Source organism: Euleptes europaea, chromosome 8 (genome assembly GCF_029931775.1).
Source record: "Euleptes europaea isolate rEulEur1 chromosome 8, rEulEur1.hap1, whole genome shotgun sequence".
Taxonomy (NCBI): domain Eukaryota; kingdom Metazoa; phylum Chordata; class Lepidosauria; order Squamata; family Sphaerodactylidae; genus Euleptes; species Euleptes europaea.
This window is the reverse complement of record NC_079319.1, coordinates 25,528,215-25,551,377: the sequence shown is the minus strand read 5'-3', so window position 1 is coordinate 25,551,377 and position 23,163 is coordinate 25,528,215. Positions and strand designations below refer to the sequence as shown.

General features: G+C 53.9%; 1 protein-coding gene across 2 annotated transcripts; it reads left to right on the top strand.

Annotated features, from left to right (window-relative positions):
- Positions 1–13,172: 13,172 nt before the first annotated feature.
- On the top strand, positions 13,173–18,318 carry OSR2 (odd-skipped related transciption factor 2). 2 transcript variants are annotated; one of them, XM_056854365.1, is made up of 3 exons: positions 13,173–13,867; positions 15,901–16,000; positions 18,014–18,318. In XM_056854365.1, the coding sequence occupies exons 1-3, from the start codon at positions 13,173–13,175 to the stop codon at positions 18,194–18,196; spliced, it is 978 nt and encodes a 325-aa protein (XP_056710343.1). In that variant the 3' UTR covers positions 18,197–18,318. The 2 variants fall into 2 exon arrangements, with proteins under 2 accessions (XP_056710343.1, XP_056710344.1); XM_056854366.1 differs by having other exon boundaries at positions 18,096–18,307.
- Positions 18,319–23,163: the final 4,845 nt, after the last annotated feature.

The window sequence follows — 23,163 nt, the reverse complement described above, 5'->3', positions numbered from 1 at the left end:
ACTGTTGTGGTGCTTATCTTAAAATAATATATATATATAAATTGTCAGTTGCATTTCCCCCCAAGAAACCAATCCGTTTATAACGGTGCCCCTCGGGCCAGTTCTGCGCCCCTCTGAGGTCTGCGCCCTAGGCGACCGCCTAGTTCGCCCAATGGTAGCCCCGGCCCTGTATGTGACTCAAGCGGCTGCCTCGCCCGGTCCTCGGCTCAGCACCTGCCCGGGCTTCTCCCGCTGCGCGCCGTGCATTGGATGCCTCCAGAGGGCGCCGGAGCTCCGCGCCTGCCCCGCGCTCCCGGCCTCGCCAATGCGCTCGGCTCCTTGGCCACCCTCTCCCTGGCCGGCTCCGGCGCGCTCCCCCCGGATCAAGCCGACCCTCTTCGTCCCCTGGCCCGGATCCCCGGGGGTGCCACGCGGCTCCCGCCCCGATCCTGTCCCCAGCGCCCCCCCCCCCCCCCGGCCCGAGAGCTGCAGGCGGGCGGCTCTTCTGCGCCAGCCGCGCGCTCCTCCCGGGCCTCGCTTTGCAGGGCGATCCCGGGGGAAGGGAAGGGGAAGGCAGAGCTGAAACGTGCCCTGGGAGGCTGCCTCCGTCGCGCTGCCTACCCGGGCTTCGTCGGCACCGGACTCAGCCGCCGAACCGGCTTGCAAGAGGCCAGCGCCTCCAGGGAGCCCCGGGCGCTCGCTGCCAGCCGGCGGCCTGACTCTTCACAGCCTGCCCTGGCGCTCCTCCCCAGTCAATGGCCATTTATGCACGGGAGGTTTTGCCTTGGATTTGCTGCTCTGTAGATGCACATTTTCCCCATCTGAATTCTCAAAACTCTGCATGGGGGCTTATGGTTGAGTTCTGAGAATTTGGATGGGGAAAATGTGCATCCAGAGAGTGGCAAATCCAAGGCAAAACCTCCCATGAAGAAATGTGCAATGTGTAAGATCGTGGACCTTCCGGACGGAGAATTAAAATGTCTTCGCTCGCGAGAAGGCTTCGAGCATGTGCAGAGTGCCTGTCCCTCGCCACAAGCGGCCCTCCTCAACCCTCTGGGGTCAGCCCCCCCCCGTGGGGCCGTCTGGAGGCGAGCTTCAGCCCTGCCCTCCCCCCCGCCCCGGCGCGGGTTGGAGGCAGAGAACCCAACGGGGCCGCGGGGGACACCCGCCGGCCCCGAAGCCGTCTCCCTTCTGCCGGCTCCTGCCAGCCCCGAGGGCGGGTTTCCTGAGCAGTGGCCCTGGCTCCGTCTCTTCCGCAGGGCCGCTCCGGGGCCAGGGAGGCGACCGGGGCGTGCGTTTGGAAGGGAAGGACCCTCGGGGGAAGGGTTGCGCTTGGCGACCGATGCCATTCTTGCGCAGCGCAAAATGCTCAAGGAAGTCCGAGGACAAGTCCTGTCAGCAATGCTGATTCTGTGACCTTAGGCAGATCATGAGAGGGAGGGCACCTGGGCCATCTTCTGGGCATAGAGTAGGGTTCACTGGGGGTATGGGGGGAGGTAGTTGTGAAATTCCTGCATTGTGCAGGGGGTTGGACTAGATGACCCTGGTGGTCCCTTCCAACTCTATGATTCTCTGATTCTATCAAAATCTTGTCCTGCCTCCCCCTCCCTTAAGGGCAGCGGCCCTCTGCCCCAAAGGGAACTTAATTTGGAGCTGCTTTGCCAGCCTCCGGACAGGGTCCGGGAAAGTCGGGTTCACCTGGGATTTTGCAGGGAAGTCAGAAACGCGCTGAAATGCGAAGGAGCAAAACGCCCCGACATGTCTGTCGCCTCTTCCGTTCGATGACTTTCGTTCTGCTGGAGGGGGGCTATTGGGCACAGCTGCAGCGGGCTGGGGAGCAGCTGCACGTTCCTCCTGAAATTCCTGTTCAGTCAGGAACCCCTTTGGGGAACCTGGAGCCACCCGCTCCCCGCCTAACCTGCTCCAGGAGGTCTTCCTGCGCGCCTCCCGGAGATCCTAGGACGGATTCGACTTAGGCAGAAAGACAGGCAGGTGGATAGCTGGATACCTAGGAGTATTTCCCAGTCTGGCCCTAGATGGGGGGTCGCATCGAACCCATCTATCTGGTCCCATCCACTCTCCCTCGGCAAGTCCCACTGGGTTCCGCTCGGCTTACTTCCAAGGGAGGATTGTAGTTTGGAGCGGACTCGTGTGACCACCAGCCCGACCTCTGGCCATTTATGCCTGGGAGGTTTGGCCTTGGATTTGCCGCTCTCTAGATGCACATTTCCCCCATCCAAATTCTCAGAACTCTGCATGGGGGCTTCTGGTTGAGTTTTAAGAATTGAGATGGGGAAAATGTGCATCTAAAGGGTGGCAAATCCAAGGCAAAACGTCCCATGCATAAATGGTCTCTGTTTTATTGGGGAGGAAGAGCCCCGCATTTCTTGCTGTTCTGGGCTGCCCGCCAAGGGTCTGCTTGCAAGGTCCGATCAGTCCAGATGCTCGGATCGGGTCTCGGTCTGAAAGAAGAACGCACAGACACTGGTTGCGAGACCCCCCCCCCCCCACCGTTGCTGCGGGAAATCCAAACCCAAGAAGCCCCCCTCCCCCGCCTCTCCGCACCTGTTTAGTTTCCCTTCTTTATAAGGCCATTTATACATGGGAGGTTTTGCCTTGGGTCTGCCGTTCTCTAGATGCACGTTTTCCCCATCCGAATTCTCAAAACTCAAAAATAAGCCCCCAGGCAGAGAAAATATTTGGTATCTTTTCCTAGGATGGGGAGGAGAGCGGGAATTGCTCCTTCCCCTGACTACCCGCTCAGTGGTGGCGATAGCAAAATAGTAGTCCTGATGGCAAAAAAAATTGGGGGGGGGGGGAGGAATGGGAACGATCCAGCTGTGGGAAACGGCTTGAGGAATTTCTCCTCTTGGCCCGCTCACCGACGGGCTCTGCCGGGGAAGGCGCGGGGCGGTGGGTTGTGCCGGGTTTGATCCCAAGAGTTGCAATCGGCTCACAGAGCAGGAGGAAAGGACCAGACCCCGGAACGCCACTTTCTTGACATTTTCCAGCCCTTGATGTCGCATTGCCAGCTAATGTCTTTATTACTTATTTCCCAATTAAAAACCAGCGAAAGAGAGAAAGAAATCAGAGGGGGTCGCCGGGGTCGGCCGGCTTGTTTTAGTACCTGCCCCTGTTCCCAGCGCAAAAGACTGCCGGTTTACTCAAAAGTAATTCCCACGGAGCTCGATGCCTTGCCCTGCAAGCGTGCGGCCTTACCGTGCGAAACTTTCCTCGAAGTAAGCTCCACTAAATAAACCCATTAGGATCCTTAAAACTGCCAAGGAGCACATGTTTTATATACTGATATATACTTTATATATAAAAAATAGCTCCGACAACCAGAAATGAAAACAACTCTGAAAACCCTCCCGTGCGAAGGAAAGACTCGACGCGGAGTCGCTCCTTTTCTCTCCGAAGTGTCCTCTCCGTTCTGTTCAAGAGTTCAGTTTTTAAGTCTGCTCTTGAAGGGACAATTTAGGGACAGGCTGCAGTCTCTGGAGCAGAAGCCGTGCCACGTTTACTCGGAAGTAAATCCCAGTGCTTTCAACAGCACTGGCTTCTAAGGCAATACCTCGAGGGGCACAACCTGGCTCGCCAGGCGACCGGGTTGGTTTCCCACGCCATTATGTCGAGACGGGCGGTGTGGACACCGCGCCGTTTACGAAGAAGAAGGGAGAGGGGATCTATCTAATCTCATATATCCAATTCCTCGCTTCTCCACATACGTTTCGCACCTGAACCAGCAGCCCGCCCCCCACCACCCCGTTACTGATGGTTGTGTCTCTCTGCTCTGGCTTTCTCCTTCTGTTTGAGCGTTTTGAGATTTGATTCCCAGAGATCTTACTACCCTTTCCCCCTTTCTATGGACGGACCTTTCAAAAATGAATTATTTTCGAGGAAAGGTGCTGCCTAGGAACGAATCGGTGAAAACGTCCCTTGCAAATGAAAGGTTTCTGGCTTCTTTTCGTAGCGTTGTTCCGTTCCTGGCGGTTTTCTAATGTTCCGCGCCCGTCATTTCCATCAAACAAACGCTGGGATCTGACGAAGGTCTTGGGGGATCTCTTCTGCCTCCCTCCTCAGCGGGTCAGCCCCATCTCGCGCCGGGGGTCGGCTTGGGGAGGGCAGCAGGTGGCTTGGTTGGGGGGGTCCGGTCCTGCCGGACTCCGTCTGGGGGCTGAATGGGTCCCGCTGGCCCGACTCCGCTCCCTTCACGAGTGGGATTCGGCTCGCGGGCCATTTGCAGGCGGCCAACGAAAGCAGCCCGGCCGCACCGTCACCCAGAACAGCCTCCCGTTGAGCCGGGGGACTCACGTTGAACAAAGTGCGACCGGTCGCTTGGGAGAAGTAAAAAAAAAACCACCCAAAAAACCCAACAACCCTTCGAGAGTCGAAATGGCCAGGAAGCGAGAGATTCCAGGAGCGCTGCTGTATAGATGTACATTTACAGGCGAAAATTGTAATCATAATAATTTTTAAAAATCGGGGGAGGGGGGCTTGCTTAGCAAATGCGGCAAAGACATCCCAGGGTTTTTCCATGTCAGCTCAGGGAGAATGAAGCTTAGTTTTGAAACCTTTTTTTTTACGCACAGAAATACATTTTTGGCTAAGGGATGGCCGCTACTCAAAGTGCCGTCAAGTCGCAGCCAACGTATGGCGACTCCTTTTGGGGGTTTTCATGGCACTAACAGAGGTGGTTTGCCAGTGCCTTCCTCTGCACAGCAACCCTGGTATTCCTTGGTGGTCTCCCATCCAAATACTAACCAGGGCCAACCCTGCTTAGCGTCTGAGATCTGACGAGATCAGGCTAGCCTGGGCCATCCAGGTCAGGGCCGCTAACTCAGGTGGCCGTAAAGACATCCTTCCGTCTCGGAAACCCAGTTTAAATCGCGGGTTTGTTTTCTATGATCGTTACTACTTACTACTATCACTCCTCCCCGGAGCCTAAAATTGCTGGACGCTGTCCTTTAAAAAAAAGAAGACGTCCTCCAGCAGTTTTACCATCTAACAAATAACACAACCCAAGAGGGGGCAGGAAGAAAGTATGTTGGAAAGGGCTTGTGAAGTATCGATTCCCCAATTATCTGCTTGTCACAGGTAGGAAAAACGTCGGCGCCTCCAAGAACGCCCTAAAAGTGTGCGGGACGCGAAGCTGGCCTGCGGTCAAGGCTCCAGCCAAGCCCGGTTCTGGGCAGGTTCACCTTTCGGGAGCCGGCTGGGAGCTGGCTACCGCATCTCCCGCAGCTGGAGGGGCCCGGGACAGAAGAGTCAAGGAAGGAAGGCCTGATTTATGGACGGGTGGTGTTTTCTCCAAGGCAGGAGTCACCTTAGGTAACGCGTAAGGAGGGAGGGAGGGAGGGAGGGAGGGAGGGAGGGAGAGCGCGCGGCGGCCCCTTTAAAACGCGGAGTTGCTACCCAAACACCAGTAAACAGAGCGGCGGCCGGGGAGCGCCTCCAAGGGGCGGCCCCAGAACGTGGCCACCTCCTGAACGTTCGGCGGGGGGGCGGGGCCAGAACGCCGGGGCCCTGAACATTCGAATCGCGGCGGCCCGGGGAGGGACCGCGGGCGGGGACTGCCGCGCCGCGCCACCCGCGCTGCTGAAATGTGATGGACCGCGGCGGGGGAGGCTCAGAGCCGGAGCGGACGCGGCCGGAGTCGAAGGCACGCGGCTCGCGAGGAAGCCCGGCCAGGGGGGGAGGAAGAGGAGGCGGAGGAGGAGGAGGCCCGCGCAGGCTCGCCCGGCGGCCAGCCCGGGGGACTCGACGCCCTCCCGCGCCGCCGGAGGAGGTCCCCTCCCGGAACATGCCCGGAGCTCCTCCGCTGAAGCCCGGAGGGGTCTCCCGCCCGCCCCGCGTGGATCTAATGACTCGGCAGCCAGGACTCTAGGAGCGCTGGGCCAGCTCGCCGCTGCGGAGGAAGGTCGCCGCCGGGGGGAGGTGAGTCGCTTTTGCCCCCGCGCCTCTCCGGGGCGATCCCGCGACCTGCCCAGGAGGGGCGAAAACGCACGGTGGCTTGAGCCTCCTTGCTTCCCTGTTCCAGCCAGGGTTCAGCCAGGATCGAACGCACGAACGTTCCAGCCAGGATCGAACGCACGAACGTTCTTCCCTGTTCCAGCCAGGATTCAGCCAGGATCGAACGCACGAACGTTCTTCGAACGTTCTTCGAACGTTCGTGCGTTCGATCCTGGCTGAACCCTGGCTGGAACAGGGAAGAAAGGAGGCTCAAGCGCCCGTGCGTTTTCGATCCAGGCAGGAAGGGGCCGCCGCGTCTTGGCGCCCCACCAAGCCGCCTCCCCCCTCCCCATGTTCACACGACCCAGCCATCGCCTCTTTCCGCGCCCCGTCCAGCCCCAGTGGGGCAGGGGTGGCGGGGCTGGAGCTGCGGGTGGGCGTCGGGGCTGCGGCCCGCAGCGCGCTCGCTTCGGAGGGAAAGCCGGGCGACTCCGCGGGGCTGACCGCCCAGGGAAAGGCCTCGGGGCTGGGCTGCCCGCCGCTTGGCCTCGCAGGGAGAGAGGCAGGGAGCCGGGTTGACTTTCGGTTCGACCGTCTGGCGGCCGAGCAGGGGCGGATCTGTCCGCCGGGCTCGCCCGGGCTTCGGGCTCGGCCGCCAGGAAAGTGGGCCTCCCGGTGCCTTCGGCGGGGGGTCGGGCTGATCAGCGGCGGGAAGACCCCCCCCCCCCTGCCCGTGGCTCTTTCTCTTTTGCCATTTATGCACGGGAGGCTTTGCCTTGGATCGGCCGCTCTTTAGATGCACATTTCCCCCCCCCCCCCGTCCATAGTCTCAAAACTCAACAATAATACAGAGTTCTGCGAATTCGGATGGGGGAAATGTGCATCTCGAGAGCGGCACATCCAAGGCCAAACCGTCCATAAATAAATGGCCTTTTTCTTCTGTTTATCCACCCCGCTCCGCAGGCGCCGAGGCAGGCTCCATTGAGGCGAATGGAGAAGCCCGGCCCGGCCTGGATCTCCGCACGGTGGTCCATTGCTCCCTCCCACTCCCCAGGCGGCACTTGTGGTCTTTCGCTCTCACATCAAAGCAAAGGCTACTTTCCCTTCACACTTGAAACGCCCGCCCCCATATCACTTCGGGAAGAAGCTTGTTATGTAGACCCCGGCCTTAATGCAATTCAGGATTCGGAGTGGAAAGGGAAGTGACGGGGCCTCTAAATAACACCCAGACTACCAGCGCTGCTTTTGAGGTGGGGGCCCTCATCCTCCACCTTCTAGTATACAGTTTGGCAACTAAACGTGTTTACTTTGTATTGCAGTCCTGTTGATTTCAGGGAAACGGAAAAGAGCGAATTCAGAAAAGACCGAGCAAATATGAATAACGAGTACAGTTTGTGGTGGTGGGGGGGAACAATAGGAAAACCAGTTTGTAATTGTTTTGTATAGGGTATATGATAATAATTGACGTTTTTGTGGTTATACGCCTTGCTTGGTGGAAATCAAAGGCACTAATAAGAATTAAGCAGAATTATATATCTTTAAAAATCCTCCTATGTTTTGTTTAGAAGCCTTTGCCTTTGCGTGATGCGATGTCACCTTTTTCCAGCTAACTGAAATTAGCATAGGAACGGTGCACAACCTTAACACGTGTGTTTATAAAAATGTAGTCACACAGAATTAAAAAAAACTGACAAAAGGTTAGTTGATAGATCCCATTGATAATACTTCTGAAAAAATGTGTTTAGGATCGAGTGGTAGGGATTCAATTTAGGAGGCAGCCCAGAGTTTTCGCTAAAAATCCGAGGCTACTTCTCCAAGCGAATGTCTAAGGAGTGTGCCTTTCTTTTCTTTTCTTTTTTGCTTACAATGGAAGACACGAAATCTGTCCCTATTTTTAAAATAACAAAAGTTCCAGCCAAACAATGCACATACAATTTTCGATTTTATTTCACTCTACTTCTAATTAGAAACGAAATAATGGCCAGAGAAGGAAACTCAGTAGAGGAGAATTCATTAAAAAATATCCGTGGATGGGTATCGCTGATTTCTAACTTCTCAATCTCATCTACCCGTCCTAAACGAGTTTACTTTGAAAGTAACTTCAGGGGGTTCCAATGGGATTCGCTTTCAGGTCGTGTGCTCAGCAGCACAACCCTAAAGGACCTGGTAGGAAATGGGTTCCACCGAAATAGTTAAAATAGACTACCCGGCCAGTGGGTTTTAGCATCTCTCCGCCAGGCCGGAGACATTTCGAAAGCCGCGGGATAGTAAAGCTCTTCGCTGAAAGCGCTTCGGTCCCGAACTGACTTTGGAAGCAAGCCCCATAGGCATCAGTGGGGCTGACTTCTTAGTAAGTGTGTCGGATGCAAGGGGGCTTTGGGGGGGGGAGAAGCGGGGAAAATAGGTTTGCACGCAGGCCACCAAATCACCAGTCTGCTGCGAGGCGTTGGGACGATTTAAATACAGCCCGGAAGCTTGTTATGAATCTCAGGTCTTGGAAAAGTGAGTTTATCTCTGGGAAAGGGTTCCCAACGGTGAGGAAGCGCAGGTCCCATTTTTCTTCAACTCAAGCGGAGAGAGCCGCCCCCTCTCCTGCTTTCTGATGCGTCTACATTATATTATCTGAGCCATATTTGTAGGATCCTTTGCTCATCCGTTGAGGGGGGAAAAATCCCCCTGGAAGTTGGAGATCTCCTGAGCCTGATAGAAACGACACGCCAGCAAAATAATAATAATTTAACGAGGATGATAAATAAGAATAATAATCCGACTCAAACAAGTCCACTCCTTGACCCTGAATTCCAGTCCACCCCGACCCCTTCCTAACTCGATGCGGGTCTCGGTTGTGTAGGTGAAGAGGGGGCTCCTTTTAATGGGGGGGGGAGTGATGAGCGGTGGGAAAGTCGATTCGGGCGGGAGGGTCCGGCTTCGCTTGAATGGGCTGAGTGAAACCCTCTGACTGTCACACAACGCTCATTACCTCCCTGGGTGCACAACCCCCCCCCCCAGCGCATTCCAGCGGGCGCGAAGGGGGCACCGGGCCTGGATTTCAAAGGCCCGGGCGAGGGGGGTTGGGGGCGCTTGCAGAGGAGATCCCCAGAGCTGGGGCCCCTTTACCACTCCCACCTCGACCAAGCGCCTTGGGGAGAGCCCTGGGGTCTCCCCCCTCACTTTGCAAGGGGGAAATGCTGGGGGAGGGGGGAGAGGGCTTTCTACAGCCTCCTCATTCCAGATCGCTTAACCCGGATCAGTTCACATGAAACAGGTCTGCACGAGAGGTTTTGGCTTGAATTTGCCGCTCTCTAGACGCACATTTTCCCCATCCAAATTCTCAAAACTCAAAAGTAACCCCCCATGTAGAGTTTTGAGAATTCGGATGGGGAAAATATGCATCAATAGAGTGGCAACCCCAAGGCAAAACCTCCCAGGCATAAATGGCCATTGATGAAGCAACCGGGGCTGTTTCGGGTGGATCCCCCCCTCTCCCCAAAATCTGCCCGAGCTTCTCTGCGCAGTGTTGGTTTGAAGACGCCTCTTTCCCCGGGGGTGGGTGTCCCGCGGCCGCTTTAGGGAGGCGCCTCTGAAGGCGTTTTGGGGAGGGGGGGGTCTCTCCCCGTGCGTGAGAGCCAGCCAGCGAGCCAGAGGCAGAAAGCGCCAGATGTGGCGGAGCCGGGCCGTCCCGGCAGCCCCTTCGTGGTTCCCTCCCCACCGGCCTTTAGTGCCTCTTTTTATGTTTCCCTCCCAGTCTCGCGTTTCCCACACCCCCTTTCCAAAGGCTGCCCAGAGGTTCCCAAACGCAGTGAAGGAAGCCGAGCAGGGGAGAGGCCAGCTCCTGGCTCACCGACTGCAGCCAAAAAAATAATCGAGGGGTGGGGGTCGGAATCCATCCCGCGCGCTCCGACTGGGCCGGGTAGCGCCTGCCAATGCATACTGGGGGGAGGGGGTTGTTGGGACACCTCTGGCCTCCCCCACCCGGACCCAGATCTGGCTGCCTGGCTCGGGACCCTCCCTCGGTGGCCGCTCCGGGGCTGACGCCCACGTGTGAACCCTGAGCGGCCCGCGTGGGAGCCAATGCGAAGCGGAGGCCTGTGGCCATTTATTCATGGAAGGTTTTGCATTGGATTTGCCACTCTTTAGATGCACTTTTTCCCCATCCGTCTTCTCAGAACTCAACAATAAGCCGCCATGCAGAGTTCTGAGAGTTCAGATGGGGAAAATGTGCATCTAGAGAGTGGCAAATCCAATGCAAAACCTTCCATGAATGGCCTGTGTCCTTGCTCCCTCCGGTGACCTTAAGCGGAGTGGCGGAGCAGCGTGCGGCTGGCGTGAATCCGGATGGGCTGGGTTGGGGGGTCCGGGGCCCGTGGCGCGGCTGGCTCCGGGGGGGGGGGGCTTCGCCCCCTGCCCCGGCTCCACTGGCCCGGCAGGCAGACGGGAGGGCTCGCCCGGCAGCCCTCCTGGGTGGCGAGCGGGCCTTGGCCAGCTGGAAGGGCTCCGGGTTTATTTAGAACCTGCGGCGCTGGCGCGGGGAGGAGGAGGAGGAGTGCTGCTTGTCTCTCTTTCAATTCTCTTGATGAATGAGTTGTTGGTGACGGAAGAAAAATAAGCTTTCCGGAGCGAATCAAGCGGGCAGAGCTGTCAAGGCCAGACGCCTGCTGGAGGGCCGGCGCTCCCGCTCTGCCTCTTGCCGGCGGCCTGGCCCGGCTACTCCCCCCACCGCCGCCCCGGCACAATTCACCGGAGGGCAGCCGGCTCCAAACGGCCCTTCGCACCCCCAAAAAGATTAAGGTCCCCTGTTGACTTTGACTCAATAAAGGAAGCCACAGCCTTCAATCTGCAAGATCTGAGCAAGGCTGTCAAAGTTAGGACATTTTGGAGGACTTTCATTCATAGGGTCGCCATGAGTCGCAAGCGACTGGACGGCACTTAACACACACACCCTGTTGACCACGGCCATTTACGCACGGGAGGTTTCGCCTTGGATTTGCCGCTCTCTAGATGCGCGTTTCCCCCCATCCGGATTCTCACAACTCTGCACGGGGGCTCCTTTTTGCGGTTTGAGAATTCGGATGGGGAAAATGTGCCTCTAGAGAGCGTTCAGTCAATCCAAGGCGAAAACCTCCCAGGCATGGAAGTCCTTTCCGGGAGGAAAACCAGACCTGCCAAGAGGACTGAAGCGCCGACACGCGGGTCGGTCTTCGGCGGCGCGAACTTCCATTGGAAGTCGATGGGATCGGGGAGCGAAGCCTTCCTCCGGCCCCCGGGCCAGGCGGGAGATCTGAAAACGCAGGATACAAACTCGATTGCGGGCTCCCAACGTAGAGAGCAGGAGCGCAGACCCGGCCCGGTTTGCTGCTGCACACATGCCAAAGGAGGAGCGGCCAGGGCCGCGATCCTACGGGGCACTGATTCAGAGGTAAAATGCAATAATGTAGGCAATACACGGGAGAGCCGAAACGCAGCGCACGCTGATTTAGGAGTGAGACCCGTAGTATTATTCAGTAGTCCTTCCAAAGCAACAGGATCAGGCTGTACACCCGTGCTTAGATCCGGGACGTCGCTTCTTATTCTAGATTTGTAGAAAAGGGCAAGAGTCCAGTAGCACCTTAAAGACTAACAAGAATATTTTCTGGTAGGGTATGAGCTTTCGTGAGCCACAGCTCACTTCTTCAGATATTCTAGATTTGGTTTCATGAAGCGCCTTGTCGATTGAGGCCGGACTGCACACCCTGGAAGCGGTTGACCAGAGCAGCTGCACGCGTTCTCTAGCAAACGGGAACCCAGCAAACTCAAGCCTTATTGTAATGTGTTTGGGACCGGCGCAAGGGTTTGCAGCCTTCAGAATTGAGCGCTTGCTTCGATTTAACCCCCCCCCCCAGTTTTTTACCCTGCTCATATTTGGACCCTCCCCTTAAACACCACAGACCATCCTGGAACCGCCTTCAGCTCTTCCTCAGTGTCTGGATTTTAACCCCGAGGCATCTTCAGTCCCCGCTTGGGCCAATAAGCGTCCGGAGGAGCGTAGGCAAGGCCGTGGGTGGGCCTTGGACCCACCGACTGGGGACACTTTCACACATGCGGACCAATGCACTTTGGCAGCTGGGTTTTACTGAGTGACATGGCAAAATCCACTTGCTTACAACCCTCAAAGTGCATCGAACGTGGATTGAAAGTGCATTATTCGGCATGTGTGAAAGCGCCCCAGGATGCGAGGGGGAAAGGCCCACTTTCAGGACTTCCAAGGCCGTCCAAGGCCTGGGCCCGCAAACCCCTTCCCTCGACAATGGCAAGGGAGCTTTAGCTCTGCCCCAATCGCCGTCGGCCTTGGAGGGGGAGGCGGCCGAATGAACTCAGCGGAAGGGCCCGAGCGCCCAGGCCTGTTCTCCCGCAGACGGGTCGGCCCCGGCCCCTCCACTCGCACGCACTGGGCCCGGGCCTGCGGTTTCCACCTGCCCTCCTCCTCCTCCTCCTCTCTTGGGATAAGGGCACCAAGTGAGGCGCGGAACCACCAGTCGGATCCGTAGGCGGGTTTACTCGGGAGCAAGACTCTGCTCCTTTGTGGGCTTCCTAGAGGCAGCCGGTTTGGCTACTGGGTGAGCAGGGTGCTGGACTAGACGGGCCTCTGGCCGGACCCAGCAGGGCTCCCCTGGCGCGCTCCTGAGACTGCAGCTTTGGGGAGACGCAGGGTTTGTTCCAAGGCACCTGCCCATGGCTGGCCAGGCCCCGTCCAGCTCTCTATGGGCGAAAACGCAGGGGAGGTTTCGCCTTGGGTTTGCCCCTCTCTAGACGCGCATTGCCCCCACCTGAATTCTCAAAACTCTGCACGGGGGGGGGGGGGCTTATTTTTGGGTTTTGAGAATTTGGATGGGGAAAACGTGCGTCTAGAGAGCGGCAAATTCAAGCCAAAACCTCCCCTGCGTTTCCGCCCTATCACGCCCCCCCCCCGTGCAGGCGACCCTCCCTCCTGCCCTTGTATCCCAGTTGGGTTCCCCCGTCCCCCCCGAGCCCCCTTTTGGGTCCGTCTCTTTTCGATGCGCCCCCCTCCCGCCTCCAGGCCCCTCCTGCCCGACGCCTGCAGCCCCCTCCGCTTGCGCCTGCACGTCTCGTCTGAACGGGCTCGAAAATGACCCGCCTCCTCTCTCTCTCTCCCCCCCCCCGCCCGCCCCTTCTTTCCCCGCGGGCTGCAGGAGGCGCGTTGTGGGAGCCAGCCGGGCGCCCCGACGGGCCGGCGCGGGACGACGATGGGGAGCAAGGCCCTGCCGGCGCCGATCCCGCTGCACCCCTCGCTGCAGCTGACCAACTACTCCTTCCTGCAGGCCGTCAACACCTTCCCGGCCGCCGTGGACCAGCTGCAGGGCCTCTACGGGCTCAGCGCCGTGCACACCATGCACATGAACCACTGGACGCTGGGCTGCTACGCCGCCGCCGCCGCCGCCGCCGCCGCCACGGGCCCGCCGGCCGAGCTGGGCCGCTGCTCGGCGCCGGGCGAGGCGCGGGGCCTGGCCGAGCGCTTCCCCTTCCCGGCGCTGCCCTTCGCCCCCCACCTCTTCCACCCCAAGCAGGCGGCCGCCCTCGCCCACGCCCTGCCCGCCCTGCGCAAGGAGCGGCCGCGCTTCGACTTCGCCAACCTGGCCGCCGCCGCCACGCAGGACGACCCGCCCAAAGCCCCCCGCCAGCCGCCGCCCGGCCCGCTGGCCAAGCTGGGCGGGCCCCTGGCCGCGGCGCTGGGCAAGCTCGCCTCCCCGGACCGGCGGCCGGCGCGCGGCAGGCTGCCCTCCAAGACCAAGAAGGAGTTCATCTGCAAGTTCTGCGGCCGCCACTTCACCAAGTCCTACAACCTGCTCATCCACGAGCGCACCCACACCGACGAGCGGCCCTACACGTGCGACATCTGCCACAAGGCCTTCCGGAGGCAGGACCACCTGCGCGACCACAGGTCAGAGCCCCCCCGCCCCCCGCCCACTGGCTAGGCTCGCCCACCTCCAGGAACCGCTGGACAGTGGGCACGTGTGCTGAACAACGCTCCTTAGGAATAATAAACCGCGCCGCAGCTCGGCCTTCATTTAAAGACTGTTTTAGTAAACGTCGAAATAAATGTAGCTCGAGGACTTTGCATAACCGTTGCGGTAATGGCAAAGACACAAACAAAATGTATTTCCAGCGTTCCGGTATAATAAGGTCCGTACTAGAAGCTTCAAAGAGTTAAGTCCAGAGGTACCGTAATAGTCCAGATAAGGTAAGTTCCAAAATACGGTTTCTCCACCCTATTTTTGTCATTACTGCAACGGTTATGCAAAGTCCTTGAGATATATTTATTTTGATATTTACTAAAATAGTCTTTCAATTAAGGTTGAGCTGTGGTGCTGCTTATTATTCCTAACCACCTCCAGGTGCCAGCTGGAGATCTCCTGCTGTTACAACTGACCTCCGGCCGATAGAGATCAGTTCGCCTGGAGATAATGGCTGCTGTGGCAATTGGACTCTATGGCATTGAAGTCCCTCCCCAAACCCCGCCCTCTTCAGGCTCCACCCCAAAAACCTCCCGCCGGTGGCGAGGAGAGACCTGGCAACCCTACTACTGGCTGCTGTGCGTGGAACACGCGGCCGGCCAGCCGCGCTCCCTTTGCCAGGAAGCAGTCCGAGGCGGCAGGTGGCTCCCCGGGAAGGCAGCCTCAGCTGGGAAGGGAGTCGCCCGGACCCCCAGGGCGATCTGCTGCAGAAAGATATGTAGCCTCCTGCCAGCTTCAGGCTCCCACCCTGTGATAGTTTACTTTTATGTTTCGTGGTGGGCCCATCCTGCGAAGGCCTTGTAAGACTAGCTGGGTGATGTATGGGGAACATGGCACTTTCAATCCACTTTCAGTACGCTTTGAGCTGGATTTTACTGTGGGAAATGGCAAAATCCACTTGCAAACCATCATTAAAGTGCATTGAAAGTGGATTGAAAGTGCATTTATTCAGGATGTGTGAAAGTGCATCAGTCAAGCGCTGCATAAATGCTGGGGCGTCCTTCGTTGGGGGTGGTGGCTGTTTTTAGTGACAGGTTGGGATTTCTTTCCAAATTTAATTAAGGAGGGGGATGTCGTCGGCTTGATCGACTGGGAAGTAAGTGCTGTTGATCTGACCTGAAAGGGGCCGATTGCCTTGGCAGGCAACCCCATTGGCTTCAGTGGGGTTGACTGACTTGGAATCGAGCCCTGTGGCCTTCGACGGAACTTGTTTTCCGACGGAGCTGAGAATAGCAGCCTGGATCATTTTCCAAAAGAAATATTTTCTGCCACCAATCAAACAGCCCTGAGCTTCCCTTTTCGGCCTCTCTCTTACGCATTTTTGGATGGTGCTTTAAAGAATAAAAACAAAAAGCCGAGTAAGGAGGACCCTGCAGCTTTATGCTGATTTTCAGCGGGATTGCTTTTTAGAAATCGAGTAAAGGAGCGGCAGAAAAAAATCTGCAAGCATACTGCAAGTATGGATCAAGGCAGGGGGAGTATTCTTCCTTAAACAAATACTTCCCAGAGATCCGGATAAATTCACAGTTCATCTTTTCTGTACAGAGCAGCAAAAGCATATTTGTAAATATACAAATGCCCCAAATACACACTGTTCACCTTGGTGTACTCGAGAATGTCTGCCCCCCCCCCAAACACACAAATGGCTGGCCCAGTCCTACTGGGAATGTCAAATTAATGGTAGTAGTCCCGCAGACATCAACTGAGACAGGTCCCTATTTCTCCTCTACTTTGTATTAGTAGAGGGAAAGGACCACAGAGAAGCAACCTGCGTCAAATTGCTGTCAGTATTTGGAAAGGAGAGAAGTGGGGGTGGGTGGATGGATCTAGAAATTGCAGCACAGTTCAGCTGAGTGCAGCGGCTCATTTTCTGAGAGATTTGAGCTGGTGGAGACTGTGGTTGTTGGGATGCTCGAAGGGTCTTCCGATACTGATTCCAAACCCCTGTATTGGCTTCCAGGTATATCCATTCCAAAGAAAAACCATTCAAATGTCAGGAATGTGGGAAAGGATTTTGCCAGTCCAGGACCTTAGCAGTTCATAAAACGTTGCACATGCAGGTAAGGTTAGAACTGATTGCTTCTAGCCAGTTTAACGCCGTCTTCAGGTTTATTAATTAATTTATTTGGGATATTTCTATGCCTCCTCTTCAGAGTCCTGCTTGAGGCAGCTTACAATTAAAAACCTCAGTATCCAAACCCAAGCCATTGGACATAAGCTGCGTAAAAAGAGAGTTTATGTTTCTGCTCTTGATACTGAATGGGTGTGAAGTTAAACTTATGTACTCATTGGATAATTAAAGAAACCCTCCGTTTACCAGGAGTTTGGTTTTGGATTTTGAATCCGAATCCCCCTCTTTCTTCCCTGCCCCTCATTACAGTCTATAGAAGACACCACACAAACCTGGACTTTCAGTTTCTTGTTTAGATAAATGCAATTCATTGTTTGAGGAAGTGTGTAGATTGATTTGATTAATTCCTTAGCCAGAAGGTGGGGATTTTATAAGTTCCGCATAACCGTGCACAAATTGCTGGTGACCCTGTACGTGCTTACTTGAGAGAAAGCCTCACTGAATTTAGTGGGGACTCGCTTCTGAGTAAACGGGCAAGGTCCATCCAGCATTCTGGCAGCCTTTAAAACAGGTGGATCAGAGGTGCATTTTGGTAAAAAAAAGCTCTCAGTGGGAAAGACTTGTTCTACGGAAAGGCCAGTATCCTGTGAAATCCAAAGGATTAGTGGGAAACATTTTTCCTGTAGATTCCAGGGATCCAGATATGTGATTGGGTGAGAGGAACTGACCTTGACAGGAAGATATGGCCTTGCAGATAAGGTTGTAAGCTTAAAACAGACTTAGGAAGAGCATATGACCCATAGCTTGCAGTGAAGCTTAACTTCCGACTAAACATCCATAGGACCAGGCTGTAAAATGTCTCAATCTCTATTCTAGTTTCTTGCCCCTGGAACCCAAACACGTTGTCTTGGAAGTACAGTCTTTGATCCCACTACAGCTTACTTCCAACTAAAGCAGCGAACCTAAACATACTTTGGCAGGAATGACCCGTTATTTAGTATTCTTTAATACCTTTCCCCCTCCCCAAGACGTTTGGGGCAATACACCTATTTCCCCACCACTACTGATTTTATCTTTATGAGGAAGGTTAGGCAAAGAGATGTATCTGATGAGTATGTCCTTGCTCTCTCCGAATGGATTAATTTCTCTGGTTATTGTTTCTTAAGTGGCCTGTCTTTGTAACATCTTGCACCTTTCTGTTGCTTGTAACCCGAGTCTAAATATATCTGCTAATGTATTGTCAGGTGGGGAATCAATAGAAAAAATGTCACAGCAGAAAAAAAATCAAGCCCAGCAGCACCTTCAAGTCCAATGAATTTTCCAAGGTTGAAACTCTTGTGAGTTCATGCTTACTTTGTCAGATACAAAGTAAGCTTTGACACAGGAAAGGTTATACCCTGGAAAATGTTGATGGTCTTTAAGGTGCAACTGGACTCAGATGTTTTTTCCGCTAATGTATCTGCTATGGATGTAGAGTCCATACAATCTTATGCAGTGAGCTCTGACTCTGGGAAGCCCATGCTGGAACCAATTTTGCTAGTTTTTAACAGCATGGCTGCTTCATTTTGCTGCAACAGACCAAAATATCTGTAATGATTATCTGAGGGAGGGGCTGAATCCAGCTCTCCCCTGTGCAAACTAATTTATATTTGAGTAAATGTGCTTATGGTAGGGAAGGTCTTGAATGCTAGGACAGCCTAATCCTATTTATGTTTAATTGGAAGTAAGCCCTTTGGAACTGAGTACCAAGTAAGTGTGCCTAGGATTGCAGCCTGACTTAGAAGATGCTTGCTTTTGAGTAAGGAGACTAAAGGTTGCCATCGTAGGCTTTCATTGAGATGTTGTTGTGCTATGTAGCCAGCCAGAGGCCAAAATCACGGGGTGGGGGGGCGGTGGCGGTATAGTGTAAAGAGATATATTTTTTTAAAAGAAAAATAGAAAGCTCGATAATCCGAGTAGTTTTGTAAAGGCTTAATCCTTTGCTTGCTTCAAATCTGAACAGGAATCTCCACACAAATGCCCTACATGTGGAAGAACCTTTAATCAAAGAAGTAACCTGAAAACTCACCTTCTCACCCATACAGACATCAAGCCCTACAACTGTGAGCAGTGTGGCAAAGTGTTCAGGCGAAACTGTGATCTGCGGAGGCACAGTCTAACTCACACGCCGCGGCAGGACTTCTAGAGCAGCCAAGAATCTCCGCAGGGAGCTTAACTCTGGCTACGGGACTTGACAGTAGACAAACCTTTAAAGCCCGTGTGCCGGGCACAGATCGGGTAGGGGCCCGATCCTCCGGCCAGACCCTCCGGGGGGAGAGTGTGGAGAGGAGGAACAGTGGTCCCACCTTTCTCCCCACTCCAGCACAGGCCGGTCTCTTGTAGATAAACATTACAGCTCATTTTAGAGCTCTGTACAGAACTTGGGTGTACGTGTGTCTTGTGTTTGTTTCCTACTTCCTTACCAAATGCACGTTGGTAACAACAACAGCAGCAGCGAAATCTGGGAGTGAAAATGTCTTTTAAAAAGTGTACTTCAAAATAAAGAAAAATCTTTGCCCTCTAGAAAATCTCTGGCGTTTGGTTTGTGTTAAAATAATTTGTTCTTTTTTCCCTCAAACCCTCTTTCTTTTGGTGAGCAGCAGGAATCTTTAAAAGACTGTTGTGTTTCCCGATTTTAAAGTTGTGTTTTTTTCCCCAGGACAAAAAAATTGTTTTGTTTTTACTGCAGGTCTGTAAAAAGGAGGTATTCTTTGACCATGTAAAGCTACAATCTTGTGCGTATTTACCAGGGAGTAAGGCCCATCAAAGACAATGGGAACCACTTCCGAGTAAACATTCAGTTGTAGGGAGACCACAAAGTCCCTCCAAGCTGATGGCATTCCTTTTTCAAATCCATGTGTGCCTTCTGCCTACTGCAGGGAGATTTCAAGGGAGAAAAAAAACCAGGGGGCCTGGGAATGCAGCAGAAAAATCCACCCGTTTATTAGTAACTTATTGGCAATCAGAAGCAATAATCGGCGCTTCTCTCCAGATCGCCGGCGATAGCCTCCAGCAGTAGACTTTGAACGCGGGCCGGCAATTCGCAGCTTTAGACAGGGACTTTATACTGCCGAAGAGGAGGCTTTGGGCTGATAAAGCCCCGGCGAAAACAAACAGCGTCCGGGGGAGTCGATCCAGGCCCAGCCTGGGCAGATGGACACGGCCCAGGGACCTGGTAAAGCTAGGCCCAGGCCCGGGCTCCCCCACGCTGTCCCCCGCTGGCAGCGGGGGATGGCGTGGGGGAGCCCGGGCCTGGGCCTAGCTTTACCAGGTCCCTCTTCGCCACCGGTGGGAGGTTTTTAGGGTGGAGCCTGAGGAGGGCAGGGTTTGGGGAGGGGAGGGGCTTCAATGCCATAGAGTCCGATTGCTGGAGCGGCCATTTTATCCAGGGGAACGGATCTCTATCAGCTGGAGATCGGTTGTAATGGCAGGAGACCTCCAGCTGGTGCCTGGAAGTGGGCAACCCTATGTGGATGCCATCTGGCGGCCTGTCGCAGAAGCCCCCTGTGCCCCAGTGGTCTTTGCTAGGAATTTTTGTGGGGGATGTTGAACACATATGAACACATGAAGCTGCCTTATACTGAATCAGTCCCTTGGTCCATCAAAGTCAGTATTGTCTACTCAGACTGGGAGAGGCTCTCCAGGGTCTCAGGCAGGGGTCTTTCACATCACCTACTTGCCTAGTCCCTTTAACTGGAGATGCCAGAGGTTGAACCTGGGACCCTCTGCATGCCAAGCTGAGGCTCTACCACTGAGCCACGGCCCGTCCCATGCCTGCAGGCCAAAGGCAGCCGAGAGCCTCCTAATGAATGCCTCCTAATCAAGCCATAAAGCGAGGCCCCGAATCCCCCTCCTTTTTTTGCCCCGCAAAGAAGAAGAGTTGGTTTTTATATGCCAACTTTACCACTTAAGGAAGAATCAAACCGGTTTACAATCACCTTTCCCTCCCCACAACAGACACCTTGTGAGGTTGAGAGAGTTCAGAGAGAATTGACTTAGCCCAAGGTCGCCCAGCTGTCTTCATGTGGAGGAGTGGGGAAACAAATCCAGTGGGGAATCATACCTGGTTCTCCAGATTGGAGTCCACCGCTCCAAACCACCTCTCTTAACCACTACACCCCACTGACTCTTCTGCATGGATTTGCACGCAGAACTGGTCCATTTAATTGCTTGGAAGGCAGGTGCTATGAGCCTCACTGCAGCCGAGAAAGGAGAAGTCTAGTTCTGAAGCATCTTTGTAGAGGACAGCCTTTCACCCTCCTCCTGGAATGGTCTCCCTTCCTATTTGTTTTATTTAGTACGCTTTTATCCCACCTTTCCTCCAAGGAGGTCTGGGTGACATACCCTGTTTTCACTCTCCTCCATTTTATCTCCACAACAACCCTGTGAGGTAGGTTAGGCTGAGAGTGACTGACCAGTTACCCAGCAAACTTCATGGCAGATTAGGGATTTGAGTATGGGTCTCCCATTATGTTAGGCAGCCTGAATAGCCCAGCATTGCCCAAGCTTGTCAGAACTTGGGAGCTAAGCCATGGGTCAGTACGTGGATGGGAGACCACCAAGGAAGTCCAGAGTTGCTACACAGAGGGCAGCAATGGCAAACCACCTCTGTTTGTCTCTTGCTTGGAACACCCCATGGTTGGGGTTGCCATGAGTTGGTTGCAACTTGACAGCACATTCTGTCTCTCATATCCAACATATCAATAAGGGCAGGCAAGACTGGGTAGCTTGAGGATGAGGGAAGGCTCTCTGCATATGCTCAGATTTTCATTTTTTCATGCATTCCATAACTGAGCTGTTACAGGTCTTTGGCTCAGAATAAGGGCAAGGTCAATGCAATACTTACCTTTGTTAGACCGGCCAGCGACTGCAGTGGCAGCTTTGACGGTTCTAGCACAAAAGCTCATTTCCTGACTACCCTCTGTCTGTCACATTGCTATCCCAGCCTTCCTTCAAGGACAGTGCACAGGCCTCTCTCCTCACAATTACCCTGTGAGGTAGGATAGAGAAAGAGTGACTTGCTCAAGGTGAGCTTTATACCTGAACGAATCCTGGATCTTAATCCAATATGCCAGCCACTAACTGCTAGAGTGAACAGGGGTTGATCCCAATGAAGGCCTTGTTTTATCTGGGGCTCGGAGGGATTCTGAGAGCCTATGTGCGTGTGATGGTTATTGCCACTGCCCAGTTTCAAATCCTCAGCCATACACCAGTCACCGTCTGTCAGCCTCACCTGCAGCACTTTGCAGGAAGGTTAGGAGGAAAAGAAAAGGCACCTGTTGAGCTGCCAGCATGGCTGCTTATGACATCTCCACCTTACAGGTATGGGTCAACCACCTTCCATTTGAAATCCTAATGAAGGAAGCTGCAGTCTAGAGATGCCACTCCCAGGAACCTGCGTGCTACACACCCGGCCTCTGCCTTGATCCAGGATCTACTGTTGAGTGCTGGGATCTCCAGTATTCTCAGGGTATCCGGCAGAGCTTTGAAGAAGTTCCTGATCTGGTTTGCTGACACTCTGAATGTTTAGCATTTTTGCTGCTGTGTTTTAACTGGTTCAACATGGATAGGGTTTGTTTTTTTCAACCAGTTCCTTATCCAGAGTCTTCCGGATGCTGTCTCTGTTTGCTTTCCCCCTTGCCCGGTGCTCTTATTCTCCCCACCTTAGAAGGTCCCAAACATAATGTGTATTAGAGAAATCCTATATGTACAATCTCATGAGGCATAAAAGACAACAATTCTGTTTCATTTCAAAATGATATAAATTCAACATATCATGGCAAGGGGCTTCCTGCCCCTCTGGACCCCAATAAAATATATTTATTTCCTTTCTATGTTTGGGCCCTGCACCTTCCTCTGGGTATCAAGAACTTCTTCTGCAGTTTCTGAGGTGGCGAAGAGGAACCTGGCAACCCTAGGTAGGTTAGATTGAGTGAACTTCATGGCAGCATGAGGATTTGAACCCAGGTTTCCCAAATCCTTTAATCACTACACTATACTGTTCTTCCCAATTTATATACAGTTCCCTATCCTACTTTTATGTTTACTTACCCATGTGCACTATGGGAGATGGCATGCTGTAAGAGAAATCTGTGAAGTATTATCTTAAAATATGTTAACTACCCAAGCCAGATACAACTTGGTCTTTGGTGCAGCTAACAAAGATAGTATTCTTTTGCAGCATTTTATGATATGGCCTCCGGTAATGACAGCCTGTTTCATATACCCTTCTCAAAATTCTGTTTTAAGTGGTATGAGCATCTGGAGTTGTTGCGCTCACCACAGCTGAGAACCGAGAAACAAAACTCCAATGAAAGCTGAGAACTGATGTGATCCATTCACAGCCACGTGACTCTAAGCCACATGGATATCATCATGTTGAGAGCACGCTTCTACACTTTACAAAGTACCACAACGTGAGCAAAATGGAGCAGGCTTCGCATGTTACTTGCTGTTTCGTTTCAGACTGCCTGTCTGCAAGGCTTACATCGGCAGAGGAGACTGCACAAAGACCTGAAACCCAGACAAGACAATGCTTTGATGGTCCAGGCACTCGCCTGTACTGTGACAGGAAGAGAAGGCATGCCCAAATAGTTTCTCCAGGCCCTTTTCAACTTCTCCCCTCCAGGGGCCTTTACTGCTGCCACCAGGTGGAGATTTTTCCCTCTCAGCTGCTTCTAACCCAACCACCTTTTCTTTACAACCTGATAGGACCCAGCCAACCCACAACTATCAGATAGAATGGGATGGCTTTAGACATGAGGTGGAAAACAGAGCCTCAGAGACAAGGACAACACCGTCAAGTTTTTATTTAAGTTTTTTTTTTAAAGCATCAATTTAAAAGGTTTTAAGCAGCTTGCACAAAAGCCATAAGAGCAAAGAAGATAACAAGGGAACTCAGTGTGACTCAACTCAGTACAATTTATTACCTAGTAAACATGCATACGACTGCAGCCTTAGATTGTTCCATATCCTGGCAAGAGCTAAAAGACCGCTGTTCCCTTTAACTCCAGGTGATCTTCTTGTTCTTCTTGTAGCTGCCAAGCTCTCCCACAAAGATTTCTCCTCAGGTTTCTCCTCCTGCTCTGGCTCTCTGACTCGTCCTTATTTTAG

What these genes read in the sequence shown, in the direction of transcription:
- OSR2 (XM_056854365.1), top strand. Translation starts at nt 13,173, where the DNA reads ATGGGGAGCAAGGCCCTGCCGGCGCCGATCCCGCTGCACCCCTCGCTG. An exon ending in GACCACCTGCGCGACCACAG is followed by an intron (nt 13,868 to 15,900) that starts GTCAGAGCCCCC and finishes ATTGGCTTCCAG; the next exon opens with GTATATCCATTCCAAAGAAA. An exon ending in ATAAAACGTTGCACATGCAG is followed by an intron (nt 16,001 to 18,013) that starts GTAAGGTTAGAA and finishes AAATCTGAACAG; the next exon opens with GAATCTCCACACAAATGCCC.